This window comes from Vicugna pacos, chromosome 2 (genome assembly GCF_048564905.1).
Source record: "Vicugna pacos chromosome 2, VicPac4, whole genome shotgun sequence".
In the NCBI taxonomy this organism is placed as follows: domain Eukaryota; kingdom Metazoa; phylum Chordata; class Mammalia; order Artiodactyla; family Camelidae; genus Vicugna; species Vicugna pacos.
This window is the reverse complement of record NC_132988.1, coordinates 68,645,248-68,659,535: the sequence shown is the minus strand read 5'-3', so window position 1 is coordinate 68,659,535 and position 14,288 is coordinate 68,645,248. Positions and strand designations below refer to the sequence as shown.

The 14,288-nt window shown below is 33.8% G+C and overlaps 1 protein-coding gene across 5 annotated transcripts in view; it reads left to right on the top strand.

Annotated features, from left to right (window-relative positions):
• Nucleotides 1–804: 804 nt before the first annotated feature.
• The window catches only part of JCHAIN (joining chain of multimeric IgA and IgM), a 409,126-nt gene continuing 395,642 nt past the window's right edge, over nt 805–14,288 (top strand). For 4 of the 5 annotated variants that reach the window (XR_012060597.1, XR_012060593.1, XR_012060595.1 and 1 more), the window contains exons 1-5: nt 884–1,033; nt 4,265–4,391; nt 5,877–5,957; nt 6,606–6,869; nt 7,933–8,020. Coding sequence is in view for 1 of the 5 variants with exons in the window: in XM_006212508.3 (XP_006212570.1) it covers nt 970–1,033; nt 4,265–4,391; nt 5,877–5,957; nt 6,606–6,810 (477 nt within the window). In the remaining 4 variants the exon portion in view is untranslated. Of the gene's footprint in view, nt 1,034–4,264; nt 4,392–5,876; nt 5,958–6,605; nt 7,497–7,932; nt 8,021–14,288 lie in introns of those variants that run through there. The other variant, XM_006212508.3, reaches the window with a different exon arrangement.

Below are 14,288 nucleotides of genomic sequence, written 5' to 3'. Positions count from 1 at the left end.
TATAGGAGACTCTTAAAAAATTAGAGAACTGAAAAACAAAAGTAAGGTAGATTTAATGTTGCATATAAATGTAACCAGAATGTTCTTGGAACAAACCTTGCCTAAGAGACATTCTAACATTGCAGTGGGAGGTAGAGGGATGCCTTGTCTAAAAGCTCAGGCTTTTTTTTTTTTTTTTTGTCGTCACTAATTAATGAGGAAAACTTTTACAAGAAATACTGCAGTGATAGTGTTCTGTTTAGGCCTATCAAATGAGCATCATTTCATGGGTTTAAATTCTGAAAGTTATAACTAGGTGAGCAAACACAAAGTTTGCTTTAATACTATCAAATTGTAACAGCAACGGATACATCTAGCATCCACCTGTTTCTAATTCCAGTTCCATGTTTCAGCTTATAAAATAATTGAAAGTAATGATAATGTGTATATATTATATATGTGATCTGTAATATATATGTTAAACCTGGTAGCTTGGTTAATTAAGGACTAGCAGAAAGAGTTGACCTAAGATACAATAGGAACCTTAACAGGCTTTAATTCTTTCCTTTTCCTTCTCTTTCCTTCATTTATTGTTCTAGGCACAACAAATATCATATTTGATTTGAAAACCTTATTATCTAGATAATAATGTTGAGAATCCCTATTTAAACATTTTTAATGGACTCCTGCCTTGAAATTATTTTTAGTCTTCTGATTTAATTATATAGAATAAATGTAATATAAAAAGTAATTGCACATGGCTTTGTGGGATATTTTGGAAAAAAATACATAAATCTGAGCCATACATTTCTTTCCAGTGCAGCATTTAAATTTCAGACTTCAACCACAGTTGTGATTGTTTTTAGTTTGTTAGCTGCCTGGAGTGTTATTTTAAGAAAGCAGAAGCACCATCATTTGCACACTCCTTGTAGATCACACATCTTAACCCTGACATTTTAGCTCCAGTTTTTCACAAGAAGTGAAGTCAAGATGAAGAACTATTTGCTTTTCTGGGGAGTCCTGGCTATTTTTGTTAAGGCTGTTCTTGTGACAGGTATGTAGTATTTTGAAAATGAATCCAGATAAAAGGAAAAATAGAACACAGATCTGTTCTTCAGATTTAAACATTTATGTTTGTGCTTTGATTGGCCAGCTAGCTGGCTACTTTTTTCTAACATACTTTAATCTTTGTGTGGACAGTGATATTTAGATAGATAAGACTCATTGTAATTCTTTTTATTCTTTTTTCTCTTATTTGTTTGCCTACCTAGAGAATAAGAGAATAGGTATTTCTGGATAAGTATAGATAGCTATGCTTATACTAATACACCTATACTGAACCTGGAAAATCAGTGATCCTCTCCTTGAATGTCTCAAATGTATATTCTGGAGAAATGAATTAATAATTATTGTAAATACAATATGGAGTGCATTGGGATTTAATTTCCTCAGAGAGATTGTTAATTCTAACAACTTTCCTGGAGCTAAGTGTACAGATTTATTATGACCCTTAACAATGTTTAATGTTGTACAGGTTTCCTACAACTTGATGACTATGCTTCAGTTATTTTGTTTATTAACTTTTTAAACTACTGTAGAAAATGGATTATTTTCTGAATATAGAAGTACAGTGTTTAACAATTTTCATTAGAAGGGCATATGAATTAGAAGTCATAATTAATAAGCTGGTTTATTCTAAGACTTACTGAGCTTATTTTTTTCTTGAGCTTATTCTTATTTTAAGACAGAGTATGATGTAATTAACAGTAGTTATTTTGAATATGTTTTATACTAATTTAGCATTAAGAATAGTGAATTTCTAATAGTATTTAAACCATAAAGATATTAATAGTAAACCATGTATAATATATGTATTTATACATATATAAATATACCTATAAACATATATGTGAAACATATATATGGCTATATATGTGTAAAAGAGCTATCATTTACTGAGTAATACTATTTTCTAGGCATTATGCTAACTGCTTTACATATACTATTCCATTCTCACAATAACCATTTGAGAGTATGTACCATTTTTATTTCTGATATATAGTTGAGCCCACTGAAATTTAGAAAGGTGAAGTAACTTACCTGAGATCACACAATAAGCATGCGGTAGGTGGAACCCAAGACATCTGACACTATAGTCCACACTCCTAACTACTTTCCTATTATGCCTTTATCAAAGAATAACTTTTCAGTAAACTATGTTCATTTCTAGTACTTGTTGTTAAGTCTATTTTCTAATTTGTTTGAACTAAGTTAAGTTAAACAAATATTTATTGAGCGCCTACTATGTCTCAAATGCTCTTGAAATACAGTAAGGCACAGTCTATAATAGCAGGTTTATTAGGAAAAAATACTGCCTGTTGATGAAACAGAATGTTTGAATCTTGTAAGTCTTGGTGAATTGAAAGTATTTGTACATTTCCTGGTAGGTATATTAGACTGCCTAATATTTTATATATTAATAGTAATGATGGTTTTTCCTAGGTTTCTGGCAAGAAAATATAATATATACCATAAATAAAATACAGATATTTTCTATTTAAGACTTGATACTCGACTCAATCTATATTTTTGGTCACACATTACATGCTCATTTGTGTTTTATTGAGAAAAACATTTGAGTCGAATAAAAGAGTAGGAAAGAGGACACCATTTAAGTCATCTTACTCTTTTGTTTTCTTTTTTTAATTAATAGACTTTATTTTTTAGAGCAGCTTCAGGTTCACAGCAGAACTGAGCAGCAAATACAGAGTTTGCACATAGCCCTCCCCACCCACACATATATACTCCCCTACCCTCAACATCCCTCATCAGTGTGGCATATTTGGTACAATAAATGAACCACATCTTACTCTTTTCAAAACATTAAGAAGAATTACATCATTATCTTAAATTGGCTTTGTAATGTTTTTTCTCCAGTACCATATGGACTTTTTATCAGAAGATTTATTAAAAACTTAGAAATAATAGCATAATAATGCATTATAAAGTACTTCAAACAACTTTAAGTACAATAACAATGGTCTCAAAATGTTTTTATAATAACTTATTATTAAAACTGAAATACTGCAATTAGATCCTCTGTGCTCTGGGATCATCTTTGGAATAATTAGACTTCCAGCTACAATTATATCTATCCCTATCGTTTAATGTTTATAACTTGAATTCATGTGCTAAATCTTTATTTTTTAATTGAAGACTGATGGAAGGAAATTTTAAAGATCATTTAGCTGAAATTAAATTAAAAATATTTAACATAATTATTAATGATTAGCATTATTAAATAAAGCTATTTATTGTTAACCCTTCAAATATCTGTTAAGTGATCTAAGTTCAGATAATAAGAAATTTTCCTTGTTAATTCTTTGCAACACTTGCCTGACTTCTTTGTCTAATGTTCAGATTAGACAATAAATGTTGACATTCAGAGTTAAGACTTTAATGGTCATCTGTGTATTCATTCATTCATTTATTATTTTTTCTGTATACATGCATATTATATTAAATAGAACTTGTATCTCACAATATATTCTAAATTGTTTTGGCAAATTTATAACACTTTACATCTATATATACTGTATTAAAATAATTCTTACAAGAAATATTGATAAATATAGCACTTATTTTATTGGATTAAATCATTATACCATGATAATTTGATTGTTATTATGAAAAAGAAGAATATAATTAAGTTTGGGAAAATTATAGAGGAGAATAAAGTCTTACAAAATAAGGTTATCTTGGGGAAGATGTGCATGTTCTTAGCTCTCATGCAATTAAGCAAAAAAAAAAGTATAAACGGGAGTTCAGGAAGGATGTGACACTTCAAACTCGGTTTATATAGACTAGTGTTCTTTTTTGTTCACTCTTGAATGAATTGCTTTGGTCTGAGAAAAATCCAGTCTAGATTTTTGTTTTCTCTCTCATTTTGGCATTTGGCACTGATTTTTATGAAGCTACATCATTCAGAGTGTTGTGCCTCTATTAAAATCATTAGATTAAAACTAGAATTCTTTCAGCTCAGCTTCCCATAGACTGGTCCCAGGAAAAAAGAGAAAGTTCCTTTTGGAGTTCGTTTGCATTTCCTTCACTATGCTGTGAGATTCCACTTAGCTATTTTAGATTAGGAAAGAGAACAAATGCAGAAAGATGAAACTAATCAACTATAAAACAATTTTTCTGCCGGAAAAAAGCTAAATTAACTTGTTACAAAATATAAAAATAGACTTTCATTTCCCTTTCTTCTTAATGTGTTTTATCTTTCAAGCCCAAGATGAAGATGAAAGCACCGTTCTTGTTGACAACAAATGTAAGTGTGCCCGGATTACTTCCAGGATCATCCCTTCTCCTGAAGATCCTAGTCAAGACATTGTGGAGAGAAACATCAGAATTATGTATGTGGTATTTTGCATTTCATTTTTTCATGTTGTGAGCAGAGGTACTTTCTGATATTAGAAATTGTTTGCATGTGATACCTACATCTTTACTCCTCTTTTTGATGTACAGCATCTTACATAAGGCTGAATCTGATTAATGGGCTTGAGCCAATTATGGAGAAGTTGGGAGCAGGAAGGAAGGTTTCCAGGCAACCTAAAACCAGCCAGCTAGATCGAATAATAACTGAAGGCTCAGATCAACATGCCCTTTTCATATGGAGTAATTTCAATTTGAATCAGAAATTTTAGTTGCCCTTGATCATTTCAAACTGAAACTTGAGATAACACTAAAAGCCTTGTTTTCTACCACATATGGACTACAGATTGAACTCAATTGTCTGCATAAAGGTAAGGTAGACTAATCAAATTGACTAAAGTGATTTACTCTTCACTTGCATTTTAGTAGGACTGTTTAATAAGGTGGCTATAATACATTGGGAGGGTCAAGACTGAAGAGGGGAGGGTATTGCTACAATCTAGGAGAGAAACAGTGGTGTCCTGAATCAGGTGGTTGGATTTCACAGATAGCAAGAACTAAAATCAATTGAACTATGAGATGGATTATATATAGGTCATGACAGAGAGGAAAGACTAAGGATGGTAACCAATTTTTGGCTTGACTATGTGGATAATATTGCTGAATACTGAGTTAGGAAACGTGAGTTTTTCTTTATATCTTTCAGTAGGGAGGGGTACATATGAAGAGAAGTGATGACATAGATGGAAAAAATGTAAAAGTTAATGAAATCACTTGAACTAGTTGGTATGTTACCTAATTTTTCATGGAACATCTCCAGATCAAAAGGTCTGGATTCTAGTTCCAGCTTTACTACTTAGTAGTTGTATGAACTTGGATAGGTACCAACCCCTCTGATTTATAATTACTGCATTTCTAAAATGTGGATAATAATATCTGTCTGTCCACTCATCCCACAACTATTGAGTATATTCCACATGCCACACATCTAGCAAGGCTTTGGGAATATGTAAATGTTCTTGCCTCAAGGAATTTATAAAGTCTAAGGAAGCAGCTACTCTGTAGATAAGCAACTATGACATGCATTTGTTAAAATAAAGGTATATTCACTTTAATGAGACTACGGAGGAAGGAGTTTATTGAGGGGTGGGGATGGGATCCAAGTAATCATCACGAGAAGGTAAAACTTGAGCTTATTTTTAAAGGAAATCAAGGATTTGCCAAGTAATCAAAGATGGTTGACAGAGGAATTGCTGTGAGGTTTATTTTGGATGAAAATGTTTAAAAAATAGCAATTACTGTGAAATCTGAGTAATGGTATTACTTAAGAGTGCCTGTAGAGTGCTAAATATCCTAAATGTCCCAGTGAAGCAGTAGGAACTGTCCTAGCAGTGCATCTATTACCAAAAGTAGCAGTATCTGCTGGTTTCATTATTTTCCTTTGTTTTCTTTCTTTCCTTTTTTAGTGTTCCTCTGAACAACAGGGAGAATATCTCTGATCCCACCTCACCACTGAGAACCAAATTTGAGTACCATTTATCTGACCTGTAAGAGATTTTCCTTCATACTAAATAGATATTGAAGTCAATAACTTTTAATCAAACTTATTAGCAAGAATGTTTTTGAAAACATTGTGGTATAAACATTTACCAATATAATTTGAACTTTTGAATACATTAACTCCTATGTTAATTATTAGATATCATAAATTCATAAAACTTTATTGCAGATAAAAGTTAGCTATAAATTTATTCTAAAGAAGAAATTATTGCTGTTTGTATAGGAAGGACCAGTTTGTCTTTACAGTTCAATAACTGGATTTCAGACACATTAACATGCAGGTCTTTCTTTGGAAACTATAGAGTTCAACATAAAACAAACTAAAACTTCCTTCTTTGTTACTATAAATAACTCATTTAATCCTAGTATACAGTTGGGAATAAACCCAGCAGAGCAGAAGTTGCTGTATACACAAATAATTGTATTCTCATATTATCAATTATATTGTTTACTTTCAACTAAAGGTTGAAAAATTATGTAAATGATTCTGTATTACAGAGCAGCTTAAGTCTGAAAGGAGTAACCCTTTGTCAGAATTAACTGATTTTAGATAGAAATGTGTAGTCACTCAGATTGTGAGACAACGTTTGATGGGGATTGTCTACAGCATCTAAAGCGTGTTATTTGTTTTTCAGCTGTAAAAAATGTGATCTTACGGAAGTGGAGCTGGGTAATCGAGTAGTTACTGCCACCCAGAGCAATCTCTGTGATGACGATATTGAGACCTGCTATACCTATGATAGAAACAAGTGCTACACAAACAAGGTCCCATTTACCTATGATGGTGAGACCAAAATGGTGGAAACAGCCTTGACGCCGGATTCCTGCTATCCTGACTAATTTGAGTCATTGCTGTCTGCACAACTTCTTATCTTGAAAGGCTCTCCATTTTGATCCAGGTAGTTAATATATTTACTACCAAAGAATTTGAAACTATGATTTTTTTTTTGGATAGTGTAAAACCAGCTCCTCCTACCCAATAATTGAAATAGTAACATTATTTTTATTAGGTAAATTTTTAGCATTAAAAAAAAGACAAGGAGAGAAAATAAAACTAAAAGAGTAAAAATCAGAAGACATACTAAATTTTGCCCTTTTTTTTTGGCTTTGCCCTGGAGAGCCTGAGCTTTTGCACATTCTGTATTCTTCTCTTTAAAAAAAAGTATCACTGTGTAGAGAAAATCCGTATGTAAATGTAGGTCAATTATTTGTCTTCATTAGAAAAATAATATTTGGAAAACATGTTTTGGAAGTGTTTATTAAATCATTTAAAATGGGCTCTCTAATACTTATGAAACCAATTAACTGAAAGTGATGGTATTTAATGTGTAACTGAAAAATATATTTTGACAACAGATTTGGGAGCAAGTGATACAGTTTTTTAATAAAAGTTTTTTGATAATCAGGATAGTGTAAGAAATTCCCATTGGAAATCATCTCTGTTGTAACTGAATCTAACAAATTATGTATTCCAAAATATGTATTCTCTAGCACAGTTTGAACAATTAAATAGATTCATAAGCATATACCTGTGTGAAATAATTTATTGGAAAAAGTTTGCTTGTGTTAATTTTGCTATATGTAAATTAAAATATTATGAGGAGCAGTTTGTATGATATAATTGTGCATTAATCACTGAATTTAAATAGGTACATATTTGAGGTAGATTTGTCATTTTATAACTAAACTTAAATATAAAGACAGTGTCCCTCCTGACAAACAGCGTTTATCATGGCACATAAAATTTTTTTATGGCAGAAACCCAAGGCCAATTGGCATATATATATCTAAGGGTACTGTGGAAAGTAAATGCTGACTCTGGATTTAAAATAATGGAAGGCTGATTAGTGAAATGCAGTTTCTTGAAGAGAAATTGTTCTGTTTTCTTTTTTTCAAATGGTAATAGTCATTTTTAATAACTTCCACTGTGTTCATACTGATTATTCAGTGTTTTTTTTTTAGGGATAAGGCTCCGACACTCTGGTGCTTCAGTAGGAATCATAGTTTTGACATGCTAAAGACAAATCATTCTTGACCAATCTTCAATCTGGTATGTGGTTTTAGCAAAAACCTTGAACTTTATTTAATCAGTAAACAGTGACTGAATATTTACCATAAGCAAGGAGCTCTGCTAAATTTTTGGTGATTAAGCTGTGTTAAATGCCCTCAAGATAGTCACCATCACCACTCATTTACTAGGCCTCTGCTCAGTTGGACCTCAGTTCAGTTCGGTAACAGTCTTCTCCATGAAGCTCACCCTGACTGTTAAAAAAAAAACTGCAAACCCCATTCCCTTTCTTGGTTTATTCCACTACCGTGTACTTGTCATTCTCTCGCAGACTATATAATTTACGTAAATATCATGTTTATGGTTTGTCTCCCCCAACAAATGCATAAGCTCCACAAGCTCAGCCATTTTTATTTTGCCCATTGGTGGATTCCCAGCACTAGGAGGGGTGTCTGGCACAAAGAGGTGCTCAGTAAATATTTGTTGAATTAAATGAGTATGAGTGCAGTTTAACTGAAGAAATGAGACATATGCATAATTACAATCACTTGGCAGAATTGCATGAAACAAAGAATAGTTTCCAAAGTGTTATGAGAATTTATAGGAGACTTTCTTCCCTAGTTTTATTGAGATATAACTGACATGCAGCATTGTATAAGTTTTAAGGTGTACAGCAAAATGACTTCCACATACTTACCTGTTGTGAAATGATTACCATAGTAAGTTTAGTTAACACTCATCACCTCATATAATTACAATTTGTTTTCTTCGTGATGAGAACTTTTAGGGGGAGACTATTTCTGAAGAGGCTGCTCTACTCTTCCTGTCTTTGCCTTAGTTTCTGTGCATACCCAATAGGAAAAATTTTTGGTACCACGTTGCAGATGCTTGTAGGAGAGAGCCATGTGCCAGCACGACTTCTTCATTAAATGCCAGCTGGAAGAGGACTGCAAACTTAAAAGTCCTGAGTATTCCTTCTTTCAGAAGCTCAGTTAAACTCTAGGATTATCATTTAATAATTTAACATTTACTATGTGCTAGGCACCCATCTAAGTGCTTTATTAAGCATTAACTCAGTATAAATCCAGAGTAGATAGTGACTCTTTAATGAGAATTACTGAATAGTGATTAAAACCTTCTTGTTAGTTTCATTCGTATGTTTAAGTGGACAGTATAGCAGGGTACAAAAGGGATCAATGCAGATAAGGCAGCTCTGAAAGGAGCCTCTCCTTTGTCTTTGTGTTTGTGTGAGGTCCATGGCTGCTCCCAGCCAACGATAATTGAATGTGGCAAGGATACTGACAGGTTTTGGGGCGACAATGTGGTATAGTGGGTAAATTCATGGCTTAGCTTGGAATACAGACTCTGTACTTAGGGACTAAATAATAAGTCACTAAGGGGAAGTTCATTCAATGTAAGGTTGAAAAATGGGAATACAAATAACTACCTGACAAAATAGGTATCTTATAAAACTAAGGATACATTCTATAATGTGTGTATATCACTTTGTACAGCTTTTGTAGCATTCAGTAACCTTCTGTAAATTACAATTGGTATTGGGTGTTAATTGTCTTTTGGCTCTTCTCTGCCCAGGCAACAAATTAGAGAAAAATGTGAACATGAATTAAATCAGTGATTCTCAAACTTTAGCCTGTATGAAACTCATCTGGAGGACTCACTGAAACAGATTGCTGAGCCCCACCCCAAAGATGCTGATTAAGTAGTTCTGTAATATGGCAGGAGAAACTGCATCACGTGGGAACAGGTTCATAATACAGAATTCACTGATGCTGGTGATGCAGCTTGGGAATTGCTTTAGAACCACTATTTTGTAATTATAAACCTCTATCTCCACCTAGTGGTGATTTATGAAATACAATGCATATGCATTTTAACACACATTTTATTTATTCTTCGTAAGTACCCTATGAAATAAATACTATCTTCATTTTACAGATGATGAAACTAAGATGCAAACAGATAAAGTAATCTTATTAAGGTTTGACATATATCATATGGGGAACTGATAATTGGATTCAAACTGTCAGTCTCAAAGCCAGTGTTCTTCAGTATGTTATCTTGACTAGAATATATTTTCAGACCATTTCTCCCAGTAATTCTACTTCTGAGGAGGTAATCAGAAATATGGACAAAGAGGTATAAAGATATTTATCACAACATTATTTATTATAGTGAATATTCATAAGAAACAAAAATGAAACTTTAAGTATTTTTAATTGTATGAAAATTGCTTATATAATGTGAAGAGGGAAATGTAGGCTATTTCATAAAATAATTACTTTAAGACTCCCCCCATACATACATAAAAGAGAAAATAGACCAAAATATCCCACTATAGATGGTTAGATTATGTGTTATTTTTATTTGTTTCCTTTTACTTGTCATTATTTGCCAAATATTCTACAATGAGTGTATATTTTGGTAATTAGAAAAATATTCATTATTATTCATTTTTATTTTTAATCAATTATATTAAAAATTTGGAAAATCTAAATTCATATTCATTTACAAAATGTGTTTAAAGAAGAAGTGATATTTATTCAGCATCTACTCTGTGCTCAACACAAAGCTAGTTGCTGTGAGGGGTACAGAAGTTGAATAAGAACTGGGCCTCACTCTTTAGGAGTTTTCTTCCTTCTTCTCTAGGTACAGCTAACACAGGGAAAAATCAGCACATGTTATAAGACAATGAGTGATTAAATATAAAAAATGAAGTGCAGTGAGCCTTCAGGGTAGTTGGGAATCCTAGGGCTGGGGAATCAAAACCACCGCTTTAACAAGATTCATGGGCATATTAATGCTTGAGAAACACTGGTATAGCATGCATCATTGTCAAAACAGCCTGAATCCTAGGTAGGAGAGACAGCTTCCAGCGTGGTTTAATAGCTGAGGGACTGACAAGGTCCTCTCCAAACAACGTTTTCTACCATTACTGTTGTTTAAATAAGCTGAGAATCCACTCGCTCTTTAAAGGCATGGTGGATAGTTTGGGAGGGCTACGAATTAATCAGCACTTGAGAAGGAATTTTTTTTTTCAGGTTAACCATAACAAATATCTGCTTTATATAGTGCAGAAAGGAATGAGGCATGGTTACTTGGATAAACACAGAGGAAATTACTGTCCCAGTTTGCTGAACCACAGAAATGGAGGGTGCTGTGTCCTCAGAGAGATGAACTGGGGTGCTATGAGAGCAGAGGACCTTGACTGGGGAGGTAACAGGGCATGAGAGTAGCTTCATCTGTTTCACAATCATGTCTTTGTTGAATTACACCTTGGTTTCCTTCTCGCTCCTTTATTTGAAGTGTTCTGCTCTTCCACCATGAGATCCTATTTGTTACCAGCTGAATCCTGTTTATTGGCTATGAACGCAAAAGGAGAGAAAAAGATCCAGTGGCTGATGTTATTGGGCTGGGGATGAGATGCAGAGGCAAGGAGGAACAGGTGGACAAAGCCAATAGCAATAACCCATTGTGAAATGGTGATTACCTCTTTTCTACCAAGTGCAGTTGTCTTCTGAGTGTTACTTGGGCAGTTTGTCTGAGTCGCAGTGAAACATTTGAGGTTTTGTGAAGGAAGGGCAAAGGGGCTTGTTGATTTCAAGTCCTACATTTCTGGTTCCCTTTTTGGTTTTTAGAAATAAAGTTTGGTTTCCCAAGGGCAAGATGACTCTTCTTTAGTGTCCTTCAGGTCATGACTGAAGGAGGGTGGGTTAAGTGAGGGCAGAGATACATCAAAACAAATGATAAAAGTAACTCACATGTCATGTCTTGTGAATTTTCTTTAAAGATGTATAAAGTTAAGACTCTGATGTGAGTGACTAAAGTAAAACACGTTCAGAGGAACCAAAAAGCCAGGGGAAGAATATCTATGATAATGGCTACTTGGCTGAGTTTTTCACAAGTGGTTGGACCCTATATTTCATCATCCTATTTTGCTTCTTGCTCAAAATGAAGAAATGGAAGACTTCCTCCAGCCAACTGGATCAAAGCCCAACTACCCCCTAGAGAAATCTAATGTAGGCTTTGAGACAGAAAAGCTTATCAGGCAAGTGTGTGTTAGCCTTGCTGGATTACCTCCTGTATTTATCATCCTCAGATATTATTTTCTTCTTAAATTTATCAACTAGTGTCATCACCAGGATATATCCACCCATTTTAGAATCAGCATATGATGATCACTAGACATAGGGCCTCACCATAGAAATAGAACTGAGACAAGAGGGAATCACTTTCAGGGCCTGCCATCCCCACTGCGTGCACCATAATCTTAGAGCTGACTTTAAAAGCGTAATCAATAACTTAGCAAGGGCACACAGAACAATTTCCTTACTGTAGGGAACTCAGCCCTGGTATCCATGTTTACAGAAGGATACCTGTGGTGGTGAGATAAAGAGTCATATTCTACGGGGATGTCCCCTTCCCCTGTTTTTCACTCTATATTCTCAAATTCAGTAGATGTTTTTGTCCCACTGTACCTTTACATTTTACATTACAGAGGTCTCAGATGATAAATTAAAAGCTGTGGTGCCTCATATATGAAGATCTGTTGACATATCTGCCAAAAGAAATACATGATCCATGCATTTTGATGAAATATTGAAGTGAATGAATGTTTTACAATGACAGTATTTATATCTAGGTTTAAAAAATCATTTGAAAAAAGTAGTGAAACATAACAATGTAGTTTTATTTTGATGAGAATAATTCTTAAGAGAGTTTTAAATAGAATAAGTTAATAGTATTTCAACATGTGATTAAAATCTGGTGATGATGGATTTAAGCAACTAGTAGATGATGGATGGCCTAGATAATCTACCTTTAAGACCTTTTCTTACCCGAGATTCTACAATGCAAATGTTGCTCAATATATGAAGCTACAGAGTGTGGTGTCTCATTCAGCATCCCAGATGGTTTACTCATTGGACAAGCACACTGTATTTTCAAGGGAGCTTTAAAAACTTTTAAGATCAATCAATCAATATGTGCTTACTGACTATCTACTACATGCAAGACACTGGGCCAGGAACTTGGGAAGACTCAAAGGACAAGATCCCTTTCTTCAGGAAGTTTTCAACATTACATTTTCCCGAATGTCTTCTTGTGACATCTATCCCAGGAAATTTTCTCCTAAGAAACTCTTAAGAGTTAGAAGGCAACTTTCTGGATAATTCTGAGAATTCTTCCTCTCTAGAGAGTAGGCCAAAGTGCCATTAATAAAAACAGAACAAAACACCTGGATGTATTCTAAGCAAGGCAATATAGAAATATCTACTTTACAAAATAATTTACACTATTTAATCAAGATACAAAGAAAATGTGTCTTTGAATAATTCTACCAGGACATGAAAAGTAAGTCTTTATGTTAGTAGTGGCATACACCAGTAGAATCACTTATACTGTACTACTAGAGAAAAAGAAACACCGAGTGTTTCTCTTACTTGATTAGGATAATGTTACCCCAAATGTATTCTCTAGGTCCTGCAGATTTTGAGTTGGTGATGGGGTATGGCAAGTCCTGCTCTTTTTGTTTGGATGCTCAGTCGCAGAGAGGGAGTTCTTCCCTTCCTACCTTCCTAAGCGTTGTCCCCAGGATACTGGTTCTGGGTAACTAGCCTCTCTTCCTTCTTCTTGACTGTGTTGTTCTGGCTGAGCTGTGTCTATCTGGTGAAAGCCATAAGAAAATTAAAAATAAAAGTAGGTATCAGTGTCCACTATTTCTGAAATATATTCTACAATGATGGTTAGGCTGGGCCAAGAGAAAAATTAGGATAGAATTTGGAGTAGATACAAAGAGAGAGAGAGAGAGATGCAGTCTTAAGATACAATAATGGTGTAAAGAGGAAAAGATAAATAGAAGGGAAGAAAGGAGTTAGAGAAGAAAGGGGTTGATTGACAAGTGATACATTGGGAGACAGAATAGAAAGCTGAGAAGAGAGGAAGACAAAATGGAGAAAGTAGATGTAAAGACAAGTGATGGTTAAAGGTAGCTTAGTATATAAGAAGTGATAGAGAGGGCAAGATGGGGAAGGAAAAAATAGAAAGCTAAATATAGAATGGTTGAGGAAGAAAAGGAAGGAAGATAAAGGAAATGATAAAGAGAAAGAAAGAGGTAGTGAAAGAAAAACAATTCCAAAAGAGAATATTAACCAGGAAAAAAAACTGACAAAGACCAATACAAGAAAAAAAAGTACAGCGCATTAGGACTATACTAATGTATAGATCTCCATACATAAAATGGAAAGTTCATGCCGTTCGTCTTGTAAAACCAGACAGTTTTACAAGTATGGAA